Source organism: Patagioenas fasciata, chromosome 7 (genome assembly GCF_037038585.1).
Source record: "Patagioenas fasciata isolate bPatFas1 chromosome 7, bPatFas1.hap1, whole genome shotgun sequence".
In the NCBI taxonomy this organism is placed as follows: domain Eukaryota; kingdom Metazoa; phylum Chordata; class Aves; order Columbiformes; family Columbidae; genus Patagioenas; species Patagioenas fasciata.
In genome coordinates this window covers 35,284,278-35,301,384 of record NC_092526.1, presented here as the reverse complement: position 1 = coordinate 35,301,384, position 17,107 = coordinate 35,284,278, and the positions used below count along the sequence as shown (strand labels likewise).

Here is a 17,107-nt window from a genome sequence, read left to right as displayed (position 1 = left end):
GGGGCTGTCAAAGCCTTGCAGTCAGGTATAATCCATACAACCCTGCAAATCATTGCAGGGTCTGCTACTTACTGAGAAAGGCACATCAGGCTTCTGTCCTGGTGCACCCTTGCTGCCTTACCACTTCTTTCTTTATCAATGAACTTGTCTGCTTCCCAAGGGTTTTTCCAAAGCTGGAATCAGCAGGAATGCTGCAGGTTGTGGACTCTGAGGCTAAGCAGCACTGTCTTCATTTACAAGGTTTGACCGTGGTGACGGCTATGTGAGATCTGAGAAAAAAGTCAATCTCACTTTGCCTGAAGGGGCTATGGTGGCCTGACAGATTCTGCTCAAAGGCAAATGCGCTGGAAAAGCTTTTCTAATAGAACCAGATAGAGCTTATCTGGCACTCTCACCACATTTACTATGCAATGATGTAGATTACTGATCTCTTGTTCTCCAGCGTTTAATCAAAACAGTGATTATCCATTTACCACACAGCAAATAACTCCAAGGATCAAAAGTTAAACAGAAGCAGAGATTGCTTAAAAGTGCAGAGCTGGTGCTCTTGCTTCAGTGTCACCAGTGGTTTTCTTTCTGGGCAGCACTCGCCAGGTTTCTGTGGAAATGGTCCCGGTGCTTAGTGCTCATCCACGAGTCACGGCGACGCTGGTTCTGCTCCTGTCCATGCTCAGCTTGGCTGCTGGTGGGAAGCTGCTGGTGGTGCCGGTGGATGGGAGTCATTGGCTCAGCATGCGGGAAGTGTTGGACGGTCTGAAGCAAAAGGGACATGAAATAGTTGTCGTTTCACCTGAAGTCACTCTCCACATAAAGCCAACAAAGAATTTTGTTATGAAAACGTACCCAGTGCCTTTCACGCAGGAAGAGCTGGATCGCACTTTCTGGAGAACTGGCCAGAATGCATTTGAAGAAGGATCTTTTCTGGAAAGATTTTTTAAAACACATGAACTAATGAAAAATACCTCTGCCTTGTTCCTGTCTATCTGTTCACACTTACTGTACAACAAAGAGCTTGTCACATATCTTAAGGAAAGTAAGTTTGATGCTGTCTTTACAGATCCTTTCCTACTCTGTGGGCCAATACTAGCTGAGCATCTTTCACTCCCTTCTGTGTTTTTTTTGCAACGCATGCCATGTGATTTAGAGTTACAAGCCACTCAGTGTCCCAATCCCCCTTCCTACGTCCCCAGGACATTCACAGATCTTACAGATCACATGAACTTTCTCCAGCGGGTGAAGAACCTAATATATGACATCCCAAATTATTTTCTCTGTGATTTTGCTTTTCAACCGTACGCAACACTGGCTTCTGAATTCCTGCAGCGGGACGTGACTGTGATGGATCTCTTACGCCAGGCTTCCATTTGGCTCTTGAGGTTAGACTTTGTTTTTCAGTATCCAAGACCGTTGATGCCCAACATGGTCCTGGTTAGTGGAGTAAACTGTGCTCACAAGAAGCTAACACAGGTGGGTCATACTCTCTTTTTTCTTATCCTTCTTGCAGGCTCTTACATACTCTTGAAAATTCGTAATGTAGGTTTAATTAGAAAGGTCTCTTTCTGTTGGTAATTGACAGTAGAAGGATTTCAAACTACTATTGCTTTGCAAAGAGATACCAGTGCTTGTTTCAGTAAAGACATCCTAATGTCACAGTATAAAGCCAGATAAAGAGCTGTGTCTGGAATTAGCTCTGGGAAACTCCTCGTTGGCCTTGCACCTCTGCTCAAAGCCAGCCTGGACATTAGAGCAGGTTGCTCAGTGCCTCATCACCCAGGGTTGTTGATGTGCTGCAAGGCAGACCTTCAACACATCCTGTGGGCCAACTTGTTGTTGCTGATTTCCTCTACATCCCTGTCTTTTTTCTTTCTTAAAAGAAGGATTCTCTGTGTTTTGAGTTATCATAAACCCCTTAAATACTTTCATTTGGAAGGTCATTTTCAGGACTCTCAGCCAGCCTCCTAGTCAAAGCATATCCAGTTCAGGTTGTTCCAGCAGTAAGATCTCCTGTCAGCCTGCTCTTCTGAATCCTAAGCGAGCTCATCTTTCTCAGTGGTCCCCAGCCTCTAACCATCCCCTTGGCTTTTGCTGGACCTGCTCCAGCATATCAATGTCTGTCTTGTACTGGAGAGCACCAGACTTCTTCACATGTCTCCCAGGTGCTGAACAGAGAAGGGTCACCTCTCCCAGTCAGCTGGCTGCAGTCTCACCTGTAGTATGTTACCTTACTTTATTCTTATAAAATGAATATTGGATGTAATTTCAGATTTTTTGAGTGTGTATTCAAATATATTTGGTGGTTTATAGAGTAACAGCACAGCTTCTATATTTAGAAATAACTATTCCTGTTAAATAAGTTTTTCAGACCTTGCCTTTGCAAAACAATGAAATAGGGCTAATTTTTCAGAAAAAGCTGCATCTCATGCAGCAAAACTGAAGCATTAAGAGGATTCCAAATTGCCACTCAGTCTAGAAAAGCAGCGACGCAACAAACCGTATAGCTAAGCCTATTGAAAGAACTATGGCACAGGGTCCGTGACAGAGGTCTATAAAATCTGGAAAAGCTTAATGGTGGTGAAAGGGGAACTGATACAGAGTTTCTCCCGTACTTAGCCTGTGACTAACACCGAAGGAGTTGGCAGCAAGCTTAAAGCAAACAAAAGGCAGCACTTTTTCAAACCATGCTCAAAAAAACCCACAAAAGCCACTCAACATCACCAGATTTTTTGTAGGCAGAACCTATGAATGTAAAAGGGATTTGGGTGGTTAATAAGAGGTACATTCTGCCTGTCAGGATTTGCAGACTTACAAAAGAGGTAATCACAGTGTACAGCCTCAGCACTCAACCCTGTTCTTCAGCTTTTCTTTCTCCTGATAGATATCTCTTTTCACCCTTGCCTTTGGAATCGTCCGAACTTGCTGTTCAGTTAGTGGACTTCAGTCTCTGGACTCATACAGAAGTGAAATGGTGTTTGCGTGCTACTCTAAATCCAGTTATGCAACTTTTGAACTCTTATGATTGTGCCATTAGCCTTGAGATGTGTGTTGGAAGGGGGTTTGTGTTGTTTTGTTTGTTTTGGTTGGTTTGCTTGCTTACCTGTTTATTTTAATGTTGTTTTATAGCATTATAGAGGGTGTTGAAATGATGGACCCAATTTGAAATCACTGTGTCTCTGCAACCACGAACCACCCATGGATGAAACTTTTACCACTTGAAAGGGCAGGGCAGAAAGTTTCCATACACCAGGTGCCAGAAACATAGATAATTTATTAAAAAGTTACTAAAACTTGATAACTTATTAAACCATTAGTTAATTTTTGTGTAATTGTAACATGTTGCCATCCTGAAATATACTGATGCTTTGAAATCTGATGTATCCTTTTGAAGCATCCTCTATATTAGTGTTACACAGATAATACACATTTGGCTGAAATGTTAGCAGAACTTAAAAACTACTTGGAAGTGACATTACATCAAATATGAGAATCGAGTGCCCTTTATACATTAGCATAGGGTAATAGCATGTGTGCAACTCTGTGGTACCTACCTGAGTATGTTACTACCACCTTAGGGCATATGTAATGCCGCATCGCCTGGTCGTGTGAGATCTGTTCCTCTTTATTGATGAAATGTGAAATGCACTCACAGGTACTGCAGCTAACCCTCTGGTACACGACAATACCTTCTGTCCACCTCCTGTAGTTTTTCATCTTTTAATATCACCTCATGGTCAGCTAGACAGAAAGTTCTGCTTAAACAGGCTGCAGAAAGGGACTGTATTGGTGCCCGAAACTCCTTCCTCTCAAATGTAGAGTTCTTAGATGTTATAGTCGTTCTTGCTGGCTTATGAGAACCACTCTTTTTTTTTAAACGTGCCATATGGAGAACCTTTTTAGGACTGTACCCTTCCTTTATCTTGTCTGGATTTGTAAATTTGCCAGCTTTTGGCATCCAGCTTTTCCCTTTCCATGAAATATTCCTCACTGGCAGATAAAATCTGCTTGGCCAGGCACTTCTTTAAGCACAAACTGCAGATATCTGCTCTTCTAGGTTTATCTTGAAAGTTTTCGTGTGCCTTCGCATGTGCTCCCACTGCTTTGTTTACCAGGGCCTATTTAATTCAGCCGTCTACCCCCTGACTATCCATTGCATCATTTGCTGTAGTGTCAACTCAGTTTTTCAAGAATAATTTAATAATTCACTGAAATCCCATGCAAATCAACCTGATTTGGCTATCTAAACAAGTCCTTGGAGTGGGACTATCTTCCACATCAGATCACGTCAGCCATGCTCTTATACAGGCAAACCTTCAAAAGCTCAGAGCTTAAAAGCTTTTTCCAAACGTTCAGTCTGAATCTTTCAAACTGCCATTTGTAGCCCATATTCTACTATTTATTGATAGCCAGAGAAGTTGGGCTCTGTCGTCATTGTTACTTCCCATTGAATAGCTGTAGGCTGTAGTCGAGTGTTACAGAGAACAGGATTTCCAACATGGTTGATTTTCTTTTTCCTTACAAATCTTATCACAGCACACGCGGAAGCAGCTCAGAATTGCTGCCTTCCTCTTCTGGTAAGCACAGGACACAAGTGAGGACTTCTTTTGGCTTATACCACAGCCAAATCTTATTAACTTCTTTTGAAAAGCAGTTAATATTAAGAACATTTAAAAACATTCGGCCTGTAGCCTCTCACCTATGTTCTCTTATGGTTCTTCTTGAGAAAAGACCACATATTCTGTAGTACCATTGCCTTCAAAAGGATCTTTGACCTTGAGCTACTCACCTATGAACTCTTACAGAGTTGCGCTCCCCTCTTGAGCAAGAGCTGCATACTCTGCTGCATCACTGTCTACACAAAGAGGTGTTTGATTGATGCGTTACACAAACTTTGGTGACACCACTGCTTGGCGTGCCAGCTCCTGCTCCATGTGTAGAACATCGCGTGTGACCGCCAGGCACCTTTCTGAGAGAAGCTGTAAGAGGGAAGGTTGGAGATCTATATCTTTTGTGTCAATAGTACAACATGCTTCTTATACTATAAACTTTCTGGAGAAATCCAGTGGCCATAAAAGCTGGAAAGAAGTGCTCCTGACTTTAAATCTGGCACAGGACAGGAATGTGCACAGTGACTCACCTCAAACCACCCTGATCCAGAAAAATCACTTTAAAAACAACTCCTACCTCTGCAAATTGAAGGCCCTGCTCGTTGTTTCATTTAAGATAACACAAATGCACGGAAGTACTTCTTGCTTTAGCTCCCTTGATAGCACTGTTATAAATGCTTTTATCACAGTTTAAAACGTGATCTTTGGACTCCAACCTCTCTCAGTAAACATTTTGTGGAGGCAGGGATTAAAGACCACAAAGTTATAAAGACCACGAGGTTATAAATGAGGTGCGATATTTTGCTTTCATATGTGACTCGGAAGAAGAAGGAACAGTTCGTTTGTTTATTTTCCTGCCAACAGCAGCATGGTATTTATGTGGAGATACCATATACCCGACGGGTTTGTTCTTTTTCTTTCTTTCTGGAGTTTGGCAGAGGGTGGGAAGCTCTTGGTTGTGCCTCAGGGTGGAAGTCACTGGCTGAGCATGCGTGTGGTTCTGGAGAAACTCCGAGAGAGAGGGCATGAAGTTGTTGCAGTGATTCCTGAAGCCACTTTGCTCCTGAACAGCTCACAGTCATTCACCATCAAAACATACTCTGTGCCTTACACACAGGAGTTTCTGGATGAAAGCTACCATTCCATTGGTGAAAAGAGTTTTGATAACTCTCCCATTCTAGAAAAATCTGCATTTTTACAATATGTCAGAATTGACCAACATATTCTCTTCTACTTGTCGGCATCTCTTATATAACAAAGAACTAATGAAGAACCTCAGTGATACCAAATTTGATGCCATTATGACAGATCCTGTATTGCCTTGTGGACCAATCGTTGCTGAGTATCTCTCTCTCCCTTCAGTGTACTTTATGCGTGGTCTTCCATGTACCTTGGACTACAAAGCCACCCAGTGCCCCAGTCCTTTCTCTTATGTGCCAAAGACTTTCACATCCAGTGCAGACCACATGACATTTACAGAGCGTGTGAAGAACCTTCTGGTTGGGATTTCAGAAGATTTGTTGTGCTATCTCTTTTATTTAAAATATGAGAACTTAGCTTCTGAGTTTCTTCAAAGAGAAGTAACAGTACTGGAACTGTTTGGCAAAGCATCCCTTTGGCTGATGAGATATGACTTTGGTTTTGAGTACCCGCGCCCAGTAATGCCAAATATGGTCTATGTTGGAGGCATCAACTGTGGTCAGAGGAAGTCATTATCGAAGGTTTGTCGCTGTTTCCATTAAGGGCATTATAGCATTTATTAGTGATTATTTAAGATTTGCTTTTTTAAATGCTTCCTATAGCAGTATTTGTGCTTGAGCACAAATGTGATCAAATACCAGGATGGCTTGATTTGGAAGTAGCAATCTCAGGCTCTGATAGATGATCAGAAGACCTTAGCTTTGTTGCACTGTGAACAGCTGAAGGGTTTCTCTCCAGAAGAGCTTAGGTGAAGTTGTCTAAGCTATACAGCTGCCCAGGTATAGCCAAGCTTGTTGGAAGCATATCAAGTAATGTCAAACAATCATGGCAGTTATACTGTATCTAGATAAATGACAAAATCATGCTAGATCATATTCATACCCCTAACAGTTGTGGAATGTTGATTAATTGTAGGAGACTTAACTGGGCACAAAGTAGAAATGTGAAATTAACTCTGTGGGTATACCCAGGCACTGATACTGTGCGACAGAGATCAATAATGTGCATGAATACCCCAAAACCTAGCAGGATAGTCAATCAAAAACAGTAGAGGGAGCTCCTTCCACATTTGTGTAAGAAAGCATAGAAGAGGATGATTGGAAACAGAAACCTACAGGACTATAACTATCTATCCTCCTTCCCTAACTTGTTCAAATCTCCCTAGTGGGCTGTGCATATAATGCAGATGCCCGTCATTTATTGCGGTTTTCAGACCACGGTGGTGTTGCAACAGCAGAAGTTATTGCTGAGCTTGTATCACCTTTACTACTGTAGACTCAGGGCTTTTGCTTTGATAACTGGTACAGTATAGGAACAAATCTGAAGATAAACCTTATCAACCCACTGGATATCAAATCTCTGTCAATTCATTGCTTGCCATTTAGGCTCTGAGACCACAAGTTAATCCACGGGTCAGACTTCTGTTCCGAGTTCTGTGTCCAATCAGTTGAGCAGACTCAAGGCAGGGAGTTCATCATTAACTATTTGCTAATAAGACAGAGATTGCTCAATCAGGTGATACCTCCCATTCATAACTCTGTTCAGCCTTTCAGTGCGAGCCATTGCTGACTGCTTGAGGGTCCAGTTGCTTAAAGCCTTCACTCTGCAGAGAAAATAAATCCAGTCTTTACCCACAGTTAAAAATTACCCTTGTTTCTGCCCACAAACATAGGGTCCATTAAACATTAAACACTTACCTTAGTGAAGAACGAAGTGCAAAGTACCCTGCAATTCATTCCTCATGCCCTGCAGCAGTTTTGCAGCTGGTTAAAACTTCGCTGACAGCTCACAGAAAATGGCTTCTTCAAGTCCAGGATTTAGTCCTCTTGCCTCCTGGGCTGTGCTTTTCCTGCTCCTGTGGACCTTTTCTGAAGGAGGAAAGCTTTTGGTTGTTCCTATCGATGGCAGCCACTGGCTCAGTATGCGCCCGGTTGTGGAGCGGCTCAGACAGAAGGGACATGAAATCACGGTGCTTGCGCCAGAAATAAATTTGCGGATAGATTCATCGGTGCATTATACCATGAAAACGTACTCTGTGTCTTATACCAGGGAGTATGTGGAGGCAGAATTTAAAAAGCTGGGGTATAGCAGTTTCACACCCCAACCCTTCTTTGAAAAATTCTCAAAAATAGCAAATATTTCAAGCATGTTCTTTGATTCCTGCAAACATCTTCTCTCTAACAAAGATCTGATTAAATACCTTGAAGAAAGCAAATTTGATGCTGTCTTTATGGATCCTTTTTTTCCATGTGGACAAATAGTGGCTGAACACCTCTCCCTACCTTCTGTGTACCTCCTACGGGGACTGCCGTGCAGCCTAGAGTTCCACGCTACCCTGTGCCCAAATCCTCCTTCTTACGTTCCTAGGTTCTTCACTCGCTACACAGACCGCATGGTGTTCCTCCAGCGCACCGGCAACCTCCTAGCTAGCCTGAGCAGTTCCCTGGCTTGCAGCTTTCTTTATTCACCATATGATCGTCTGATCAGGGAATTCCTCCAACAAGAGGCAACAATGCTCGAGCTGTTCAGCCACGCGTCTGTTTGGCTCATGAAATATGACTTTGTGTTTGAGTACCCCAGGCCCCTAATGCCTAATATGGCCTTGATCGGAGGCATAAGCTGCACTCAGGAAAAAGCGGTATCACAGGTTAGTTACCTTTTTTTACCCCCTCTAGCTTACCTATGCCTGCACTGTTCGCTCTCACCAGGAGATGGAGCTCCTGGCAGTAACAAATAATAACAAGAGAAAGAGTGAGGTAGAAGTGGCAAGGAAAGCATTTTGCACCTCTGCATCCTTTGGGCAATAAGGAATACGTTATTTTGTGTGAGGCCTCTAGATTCCCACGGAAACATGCGTGAAAAGCTGGGCTTTTCCCTCAGTATTTTCCAGTACCCTATTTCCAGTAATTCAATTTTGTATGCCTGCTTACAAGACTTGGTGCTAGCTGGGGTAATGCTAGTCTTCTGGCCTTGAGCAGAGGACCATTTCTGCAGGAATTTCAGACAGTGGCAGACCTCAGTGAAACCCCCATCACACAGCGAAGGAGCAAGAGATCTTTTGTGCAAAATACACTGGACTACAACTATGTTTTGCTTGAAGTATGCCAAAGTTCCTAAGTATGGAATATCTGCCACTTTCCCCTAAGAAATCCTCCTAATTCTTGATGCTTTCTCTTATTTTTCAGTGAATGTCTACTGCAGATATTTCATAAAGGTCATGTGTAGCACCCACCTATACAAGCAGAGGCTGGTTTAAAAGACTTTATTACAATAACCCACCTGTTTCCAAAGCAGTGTTACAAAAAGTTTCTTAATGGTAGTGGCGTTCCTGAGCAGAGAGTCAGACTTTGTCATGCAAAAGCATTCAAAGAACAGAGTAAAACTGATGTGACTGGTCCCATAGAGAATAAATAGCGCTGAATATGCTCTGAAATAGCCATACCCATTCCACTGCATCAGGAACTGCCCAAGAATTTTGTACCAAAAGCACATTTCTAATCTAGGGAGGACTTTGCAGTTCCCAGATGCCTGTGAGTTTACACAGAACTGCACTCCCAACCAGGTATCTATGATGCCTTAAGGTAGAGCACGTCTTCTGAGAAGTCTGGTAAGACAAGAACCAAGCCCTGAAATTAGAACTGCATTTCACCTTGCTTGCCTTGAAGGAAAGCACGAGGTCTGCTCTTCAGGATGCGGCTGTCACCAAACCTTCGATGGCTCCTTCTCTGTGGGATCCAGTCTCAAGCAAAGAGCCTTGGCATTCTGGTCAGCCACAACAATACATAATGGAGCATAGACTAAGAGGGTTGATCTCTGTTATTCCCTCAGACCTTAGATATAACATTTCAGTTGCCAGACTTACAGGAACATTTAGTTCATTTTATGCCACTTAACTCTGATGACTGCAATAATTCCCTCCAGTTTTGTCTTTCCTTCCCTGGCTTTACCAAATATTTTTCAATGGTGCAGGATTTTTGCTCCAGCCTTCAGTTGTTTTTATGCTTCATCAGAATCCTTTTGCTCTTGGATTCCAGCGGCAGATCTTCTAGTCCTTGTTGTATTTAAATCAAACAAACAAAACAGAATAAAAATTGGCAGTGATTCAATATTATTATACTCAAAGCACGCCCAATAAATGCAGTGTCATTAGAACCCTAATGCAAGCGCCTGGTGCCACAGGCTGCCCTGCTTTGCACCACCAGCCGTGGAAGGGTTCATGTTCCCAACAAAGGGGGAACCATTCGTGGAGAGGTTTGTGGCTCATTTTCCAAACTCTCCTGTTCCAGTTTGTGCTGTCGCCCAGGTCCACCCATCCCATTTCATGCCTGTGGGTGACTAAATTGTGCACAATTTCAGCCCAGGTTAATACATGTGCAGGAGCATTTTGGCTGTTCTGCTTGTTACGGTTGATAGCCTCCTGAATTCTCTCCCTGAGGGACTGGAAACGTATCTTTAAAGTGTCCGGCAGCCCTCCCTCATACATTGCTTGTATACAAGCAGACTTTTGAACTCTCTCAGCCAGCTCCGATAAGCCCTTTATCCTAATGGTGACGGGCTCCCCGCATTCCTTGAGATCCATGCCACCAGCCCAGTAAGCCACACGAGATGTTATGGGCTGATCACCATCCAGACCAACACTTAAAAAGCCCGCAGCTTGCTCATTACTCACTAATATCTGATCAGCCCCTGTTAGTGAAACATGCCAAAGATATTCAGTGTCTGTTTCACCCAGCTTGCATGAGAATTTAGCTTGCAAATCGCTGAGCTCAGGTCCCGTCCACAGGGTGCTACAAATGGCAGTTTGGGCTGTCCACCCCATGGTCCTGTACACGTCTCGGTTTTAATAAGAGGTCGCGCATCCTTTTTCTCCACCTCCTCTTCATCAACACTATTTTCAGTCTCCATCCCAATCTTCGGGGTCTGTGCTCGCAGCCAGTTTCCCAATTTGGGGAACGCTGCAGGGCGATCTTGCTCTGGTTAACATTGGCTAAATCATTTGTTCTAACAAACGCACTCACTCACTCTCTCTCACTGTAACTCCACTTTCAAACAATCTATTTCCAGCTCTTTTGCAGAATTGCGCCTCTCTGACTGGTTATCGGGTTTGCGCTGGTTTCGGACTTGCTTTAAGCAGACGCACAGAACACCACCAAGCGCAGCACCGACCGCAAGGCAGAAAACAGTAGCACAGAACACAACACACGTGAATATGATCACTCTGGGACCACACCAGCTCGCTTCTACCTGATGTGTGCAGGTCGGCGCAGAAGGATTATCATACCTGTAACCCTGAAATAACTCCTCCATTTCTGATACCCTTCTCGCTGCGTCAATTTAAATGGCACAAAGGGACCCCAAAGTCAGTTTTAGGAGTACAAGAAGTTTCAAAACAGACTTCATTCTGGCCAGAAAAGTACAGGCAATGAACTGATCAAAACAGGGTTTATACAATTAGTTAGCACTCCAATAACATAAGATAAAGGTTCGCATATCAGCTGAGGAGATTATTGGGGTGCAGCAAAATAAGAATAATGAGGATACACAGCGTGCACGCAGGCACTCACAAGAAACAAAGCCAGAGCCCTCTGCGCCAGCTACTCAAACACTCACCTGGTTTGGCAAGTACTACACTTGCCTGATCGGCAAGGACTTATTCAAGGATATATCTAGTAGATTATCAGTCACCCAAACGAGGAGGTGAGGCGCTTCCAATCCCGGGAAGTTCCCTTAGGCAGTGTCCCAGCCTAAGGGGAGGGCTCCGGCACAGACCCGCTGCTCCGAGAAGACCACACAAGGGGAATCTTCGGCAGGAAACCCGTTTATAGTCTGATTGGATCTGGCTGTGGGCATTCCAGAAGCTTCTGATCTTCTCTGGGCCCCTCCTCTGCTAACAATCCTATCAACTGACTCCAGGTCCCACAAAAGAGCCATTAACTGCCCCCTTGAAGGCTCCAGTTCTCAGAGGAGGATGTGCAACTGTCTCATGCAGATATTAGAAGTTAGAGCTATCTGCTGTCAGAACACTTTGCAAGAATCTTAATTTTCTCTTGCAGCTGCATGGTCTGAAAACAAGAGCATCAACTCCAAATCCAGAGCATCTGACTTGTAATAAATGTGACAATAAAGCACACGATATTCATCTGGGTATTGCTACAGCAACTTGTTTACTGCACAGAAACTGCTGTCTGTGAGCAGGCAGGCTTTGCTACATGAAGCTTTTAGAGTAAATATTTTATCATGTCCATACTGTATCTTGGCTCAGGCTTCAATTCTGCAAACACTCACACACCTCCATAACTCTGTTCATCCACCGGTGCCCACTTTTTTTCCCCAGAACTGATTTTCTTATAGAGAACTAAATTTCCTGATCATAATTCTGTTGTGTTAGCTGCTCATTTTATTGCCTTCCCAGTTTTGTGGGAATGCAAAAAAAGTACAGCAAGTAACATGGAAAGGATATAGACTTGGGATGCGCTCTGTGTTGGCAGGAATTTGAAGCTATTGTGAATGCCTCTGGAGAACACGGCATTGTTGTCTTCTCGCTGGGCTCCATGGTCTCCGAGATTCCTATGAAGAAAGCCGAAGAAATTGTAGATGCCTTGGGCTCCATCCCTCAAACGGTATGGTTTCCCTCTCCCAATTCCAGCACAGCAATTCAATGCTCTTTTCAAATACAGTACACCACTGCCTTTGGTTTTCAGTGTGCTTGGTCTTCCCTTCTTTCTCCTGCTCCCTGATGTCAGAAGGAAGTATCAGCACAGCTGCTCTGCAAGACAAAACAGGTTTTGTGCATCGCGGAGGTTTTTAGCTGTGCTTTTCAAACCCACTGAGGAGCAACAAGAGACCAGATGCTGAGAACTGATGTTGTGTTTACTTGTCTTGACAGGTTTTGTGGAGATACACGGGAAAGGTGCCCCACAACCTGCCAAAGAACGTAAAGCTCGTCAAATGGCTGCCACAGAATGATCTTCTAGGTAGGTCTGAGATACCCTGAGTGACTCCAGTGTGTTTCTTTTAGTCTGATACTGCTGCGGTAAGGCCCCATTAGCATCATCTCTGCTGAGTCCCTGTATCACTGTGGGTCACAGGATTTACTTTTGGCCTTTGCTGTTTAGAAACTTATCTGGTTGCAATTTCAAATTTGCCAAATTATGAAACACTGTTTGGAAAGTGTTCCAATGCTTCACTACCCTTACTGTCAAAAACAAGGGGCTTTACCTTGGACTAGCCAGCTGTGTGTTTTTGTCATGTTTTTTTGCTTCTGGACTGAAACTAAAATTTAAGGTGCCCGAGAGAGAATTTCCAGACAGGTCATCAGGCTTTTCAAGTGGTAAAATAGTACTTGCTGTGGGCAGGAGTACACTTGTTGGTTAGACAACAAGACTCAGCTGTGGGTGATCTGAAAAACCCAGCAAATGGAAGACATGGTAAAAAAGTAAGTGATGGTAACATCCTGCTTAACCTCACTTGCCTCTGATTTCATCCTAAAATCTGAGAAGCTTTGGACGATTATCCAAGGCTTTCCAGAGATTGCCCAAACCAAGAAAGGGCTCTACAACCCAAGGTTCACTCAGTCTCTTGTAATGTCCCATTCTGTGCAGCCCTGAGCCTGTCCATAAGTAATGATACACGTGACAGGCAAAGTTCTTGATTTATGACTGCCAGTGCTATTGTTGTGCAAGTTCTTTCCCCAGGGATGCATTACTGTGACTTAAGAAATCAAGAAGCTAACTCTTTCATTTCCTCTACAGCTCACCCTAAGACTCGTGCCTTTATTACCCACGGAGGCTCACATGGTATCTACGAGGGCATATGCAACGCAGTGCCAATGGTGCTAATGCCGTTATTTGGAGACCAGATGGACAACGCCAAGCGAGTGGAGTCACGGGGAGCAGGACTGACGCTGAATATACTTGAAATGACCTCACAGGACATATCCGCTGCCCTGAAAGCGGTTATTAATGATAAAAAGTCAGTAATAGAACAACATCTCTTCTCCTTCTACTGTTGTGTAACACCGGCACTTTACCTTCCAGCTTCACAGAATGCTAATCTGTTCTTAAACGCCTTCTTCTATCAAAGCTACATCACTGAGAAGCTGATGCTTACCCAGGGTTGACCTTGTCCTGTCCCCGTAACAGCACTGTCCTTCTCCCTGCCCAGGATTATAATCATTAGGTGACAAGAACTGGCTGATATGAGAGGATGCAGGTATCAGAGAACATGGGGTATAAGTGCAGTAGAAACCAAGCTGACAAAAAATACGTCACCTGCTTAAAGCCAAATTTAACAAGCAATGACCGAGAGGGTTTTGACACAATGTGGTAGAAAATGCAATCGGGGAAGGCAGATGTGGCGAACTGCTTTTGTTCCCCCAGTCAGTGGTGACATGAGTCAGTGGGGAGCCCGAAAAGCGTGAAAGGCTCAGCTGCCTGGCTTTTTTTTTTTTTTTTTTTTTTCACGAGGCTTGCCCAGAGATGCTGCCTGCACAGTAGCAGGAGGAAGTAGACAAGTTGCAGTGCCTCTGTATAGTCCAGAGGCTGTTCTGCATCAAGAAACTTTGCCTTCCATCTGGCAGGGTTCACTAAACATAGCTATTATCGTTCATTTATTTTACAGACTCGTTTTCTGAGTCATTTCCCCCCACACACACACCCAGTGTTCATGAGGAGCTGTATGAGCACAGTCAGCTGCTCCCTGGCTCAGCAAGGCTGGACAATCCCAGCAGGGAAAATGTGCTTGGGAACACTGAGAAGGTACAGGGAACCACACAAGACATTATGTCTTGCAGACAGTGTGCCCAGGGTGTTTTAAGGCATCACAATGAAGTGGAGCTGTAGGACATACCCTCCTCTTCCCCACTCCCATTCTCTGTTGGTTTTAGGGCCTCTCAGTCCTTGGCATCCTCCTCCTCAGTGTGTTTCGAAGACATGGCATCTTTTGCCATGGTTTCCTAGCCACTGCTCCTATAGCAATACATACTACTACTACTAATTACAATAATAATAGACCACGATCTTCAGCTGGATGGCTTTTCTACACCCAATCTCACATTTCAGCCAGGTACTTTCACCCCAAAGATTTTGCTGACAGCTCAAATTGAGCTTTTTCTTCTTTTCTCATACCTTTTCTCCTTTGTTTATCACTGAAAACAGCACTTTTCTGGGCCTGTATCTTTGCCATTATCCTTCTCATGGGGTGGGAGGACACCACCAGAGAAGTCCCCAGTGGGCCATCAGACAACTAACACTGCATCCCTCTTTCCCGGGGACTCAGTCTCAGCAGCACGGGTCACTGAAAACACCCCACATCTTTCCTTGGCAGGTACAAAGAGAACATCAAGCGCCTCTCTGAGCTTCACCTCGACAGACCCATCCACCCCCTGGACCTGGCCGTGCACTGGGTGGAGTTCGTAATGAAACACAAAGGGGCCCCACACCTGCGCCCCGCTGCTCACGACTTGAACTGGATCCAGTACCACTCCCTGGACGTCATCGCCTTCCTCCTGGCCGTGGTGCTCCTCTCCCTCTTCATTTCTCTGAAGTGCTGCCTGTTCTGCTGCCGCAGGTGCTGCTCTAAGAAGGGAAGAGCAAGAAAGCCAAGCAAAGCAAAGTCTCACTAGCAGATGGAACTAGTGATAGGGAATGAGGACTCTGCTCCAGACCAGAAGGATCAGAGAACATCTCAAATTTCACTCAAATAATTGCTGACTTTCAGTCAGGAAATAATAGCGTTCCTTTAAACTAGCACCATAGGAGGGGTCGTTTCACTGATATAATTTTTGCCTTTAATTAAGAATTGATTGTTAAAAATAATTTGTATAGAAGTGCTCCCATCATTTGGGAAGATAGTGTGGAGTCCAAGGCTCCTGGCTTCCATGTCTTAGTGTACAAAGGGCTCACAGTGACATTTTTTTTTTACCTCTCTATGAATCACAGAATGCCAGGTTGGAAGGGACCTCAAGGATCATCTGGTCCAACCTTTCCACCCTGCAGACTGGTTCTTCCTTCCAAAGCATCCACTTCCCCACTGAGTTTGGTATCAGCAGCACGTTTCATCAGGCTATGCTTGATCCTACCCTCCAGATCACTAATGAAGATATTAAACAGCATTGCAGCCCCACTCATGACAGGTCACATCCTGAGGTTACCACAGTCTCCACCATCTTCCAGTTATTCCTATGATATCATAACTTTCAGACTAGCTGTGGAGCTCCAGTCCCTCATGTTTGCTCCCCAGGATGTGTGCATTGGTATACATACATTTGAGGTGGCTGGTCGTCTTCTCATCTCAGGAGGCAGCTAAGGAATGTTTGTCAGTCCTTAGCTCCCAGAAGGCAGCACACCTGTCCTGACTCCCTGTCAGGTCAACAGATGGGTGCCTCAGCACCCCTTAACTGACAGTCACCCACTGCGGTATTCACTGTGTGCCGCTGGTCCGGTTTCTCCTTGCAGACCTTGCTCATGGGCCCCTGGGCTGTGGGACTATGAGGAGGGTGCACGGCCCTTCTCACCCACCCTCCTGCACAAACTACTGCACCCTCTTGATCCCTGTCTGCACAGCTTGTTCACAACCCTCCTGGTCACTAGTGCTCGCTGGTGCTGTTTGAATCTCCTGCGGTTGCAATGGAGATATGGAGGGTATACAGCAATTTCATAAGACTTTGCTTCAAGGGCTTTAGGAGAAAAATTTGCTCTAGTGTAAGACTGTCAGGTTTATCAAGCACTTTGAAATCTTTGTGTAGCTGTTGTCATAGAAGAGGCAAATGTTATACGCTTACTGTATACGTCACGTAAGCCAAGCTAGATGCACATCTTAAATGATTTTTGTGTGTGTTTACAATATCCTGAAGTCAATTAAAGTTTTGGTAGGGAAGTGGCTCTGAAGCCACTGGTATTTGACCCAAGCTCCCCATCAGGCAGAGTGCTGTATCTGGAGCTTACCTGTTAGGTGCTGAGACCTTTTTAAGCACTGTTTATCAAACCCAACTGATTTACTCTTTGTAATGATGCTCAGGTAAAGACCCAAACCCCAGCCCTATAAATAAATCCACAATACTAACACTAATGGTGCTTACGTCTTCTGTCTTGATATTGTTTAGTCATGGAGAGAGAGCTGGAGAAGGGAAAGATTCGATGCCCCACAGTGTGAAAGCCACCTTGGTGCACAAAAGCCACTGCTCAGCGTTACTGTCTCACTGGCTCATGACTTGGTCCATGCTCAGAGGTCACATCCTGAGGTTGCCACAATCCCCACACTGCTACATATAGAAAAAATCAGAAAAGACCTTAAACGTAGGTTAATAT

At 44.3% G+C, this 17,107-nt stretch overlaps 1 protein-coding gene and 1 pseudogene across 2 annotated transcripts; both read left to right on the top strand.

Moving 5' to 3' along the window:
- Nucleotides 1–181: 181 nt before the first annotated feature.
- On the top strand, nt 182–16,868 carry LOC136103068 (UDP-glucuronosyltransferase 1A1-like). 2 transcript variants are annotated; one of them, XM_065840858.2, is made up of 5 exons: nt 182–1,467; nt 12,290–12,421; nt 12,688–12,775; nt 13,553–13,772; nt 15,126–16,868. In XM_065840858.2, the coding sequence occupies exons 1-5, from the start codon at nt 607–609 to the stop codon at nt 15,421–15,423; spliced, it is 1,599 nt and encodes a 532-aa protein (XP_065696930.1). In that variant the 5' UTR covers nt 182–606; the 3' UTR covers nt 15,424–16,868. The 2 variants fall into 2 exon arrangements, with proteins under 2 accessions (XP_065696930.1, XP_065696931.1); XM_065840859.2 differs by lacking the exon at nt 182–1,467 and adding an exon at nt 7,131–8,448.
- On the top strand, nt 4,790–7,015 carry LOC139828456 (UDP-glucuronosyltransferase 1A1 pseudogene; annotated as a pseudogene).
- Nucleotides 16,869–17,107: the final 239 nt, after the last annotated feature.

Bases quoted from the DNA above. Each gene is read 5' to 3' on its own strand.
- LOC136103068 (XM_065840858.2), top strand. From the start codon at position 607: ATGGTCCCGGTGCTTAGTGCTCATCCACGAGTCACGGCGACGCTGGTT. The intron at 1,468-12,289 runs GTGGGTCATACT...CTGTGTTGGCAG, and splicing joins CTCACAAGAAGCTAACACAG to GAATTTGAAGCTATTGTGAA. The intron at 12,776-13,552 runs GTAGGTCTGAGA...TTTCCTCTACAG, and splicing joins GCCACAGAATGATCTTCTAG to CTCACCCTAAGACTCGTGCC.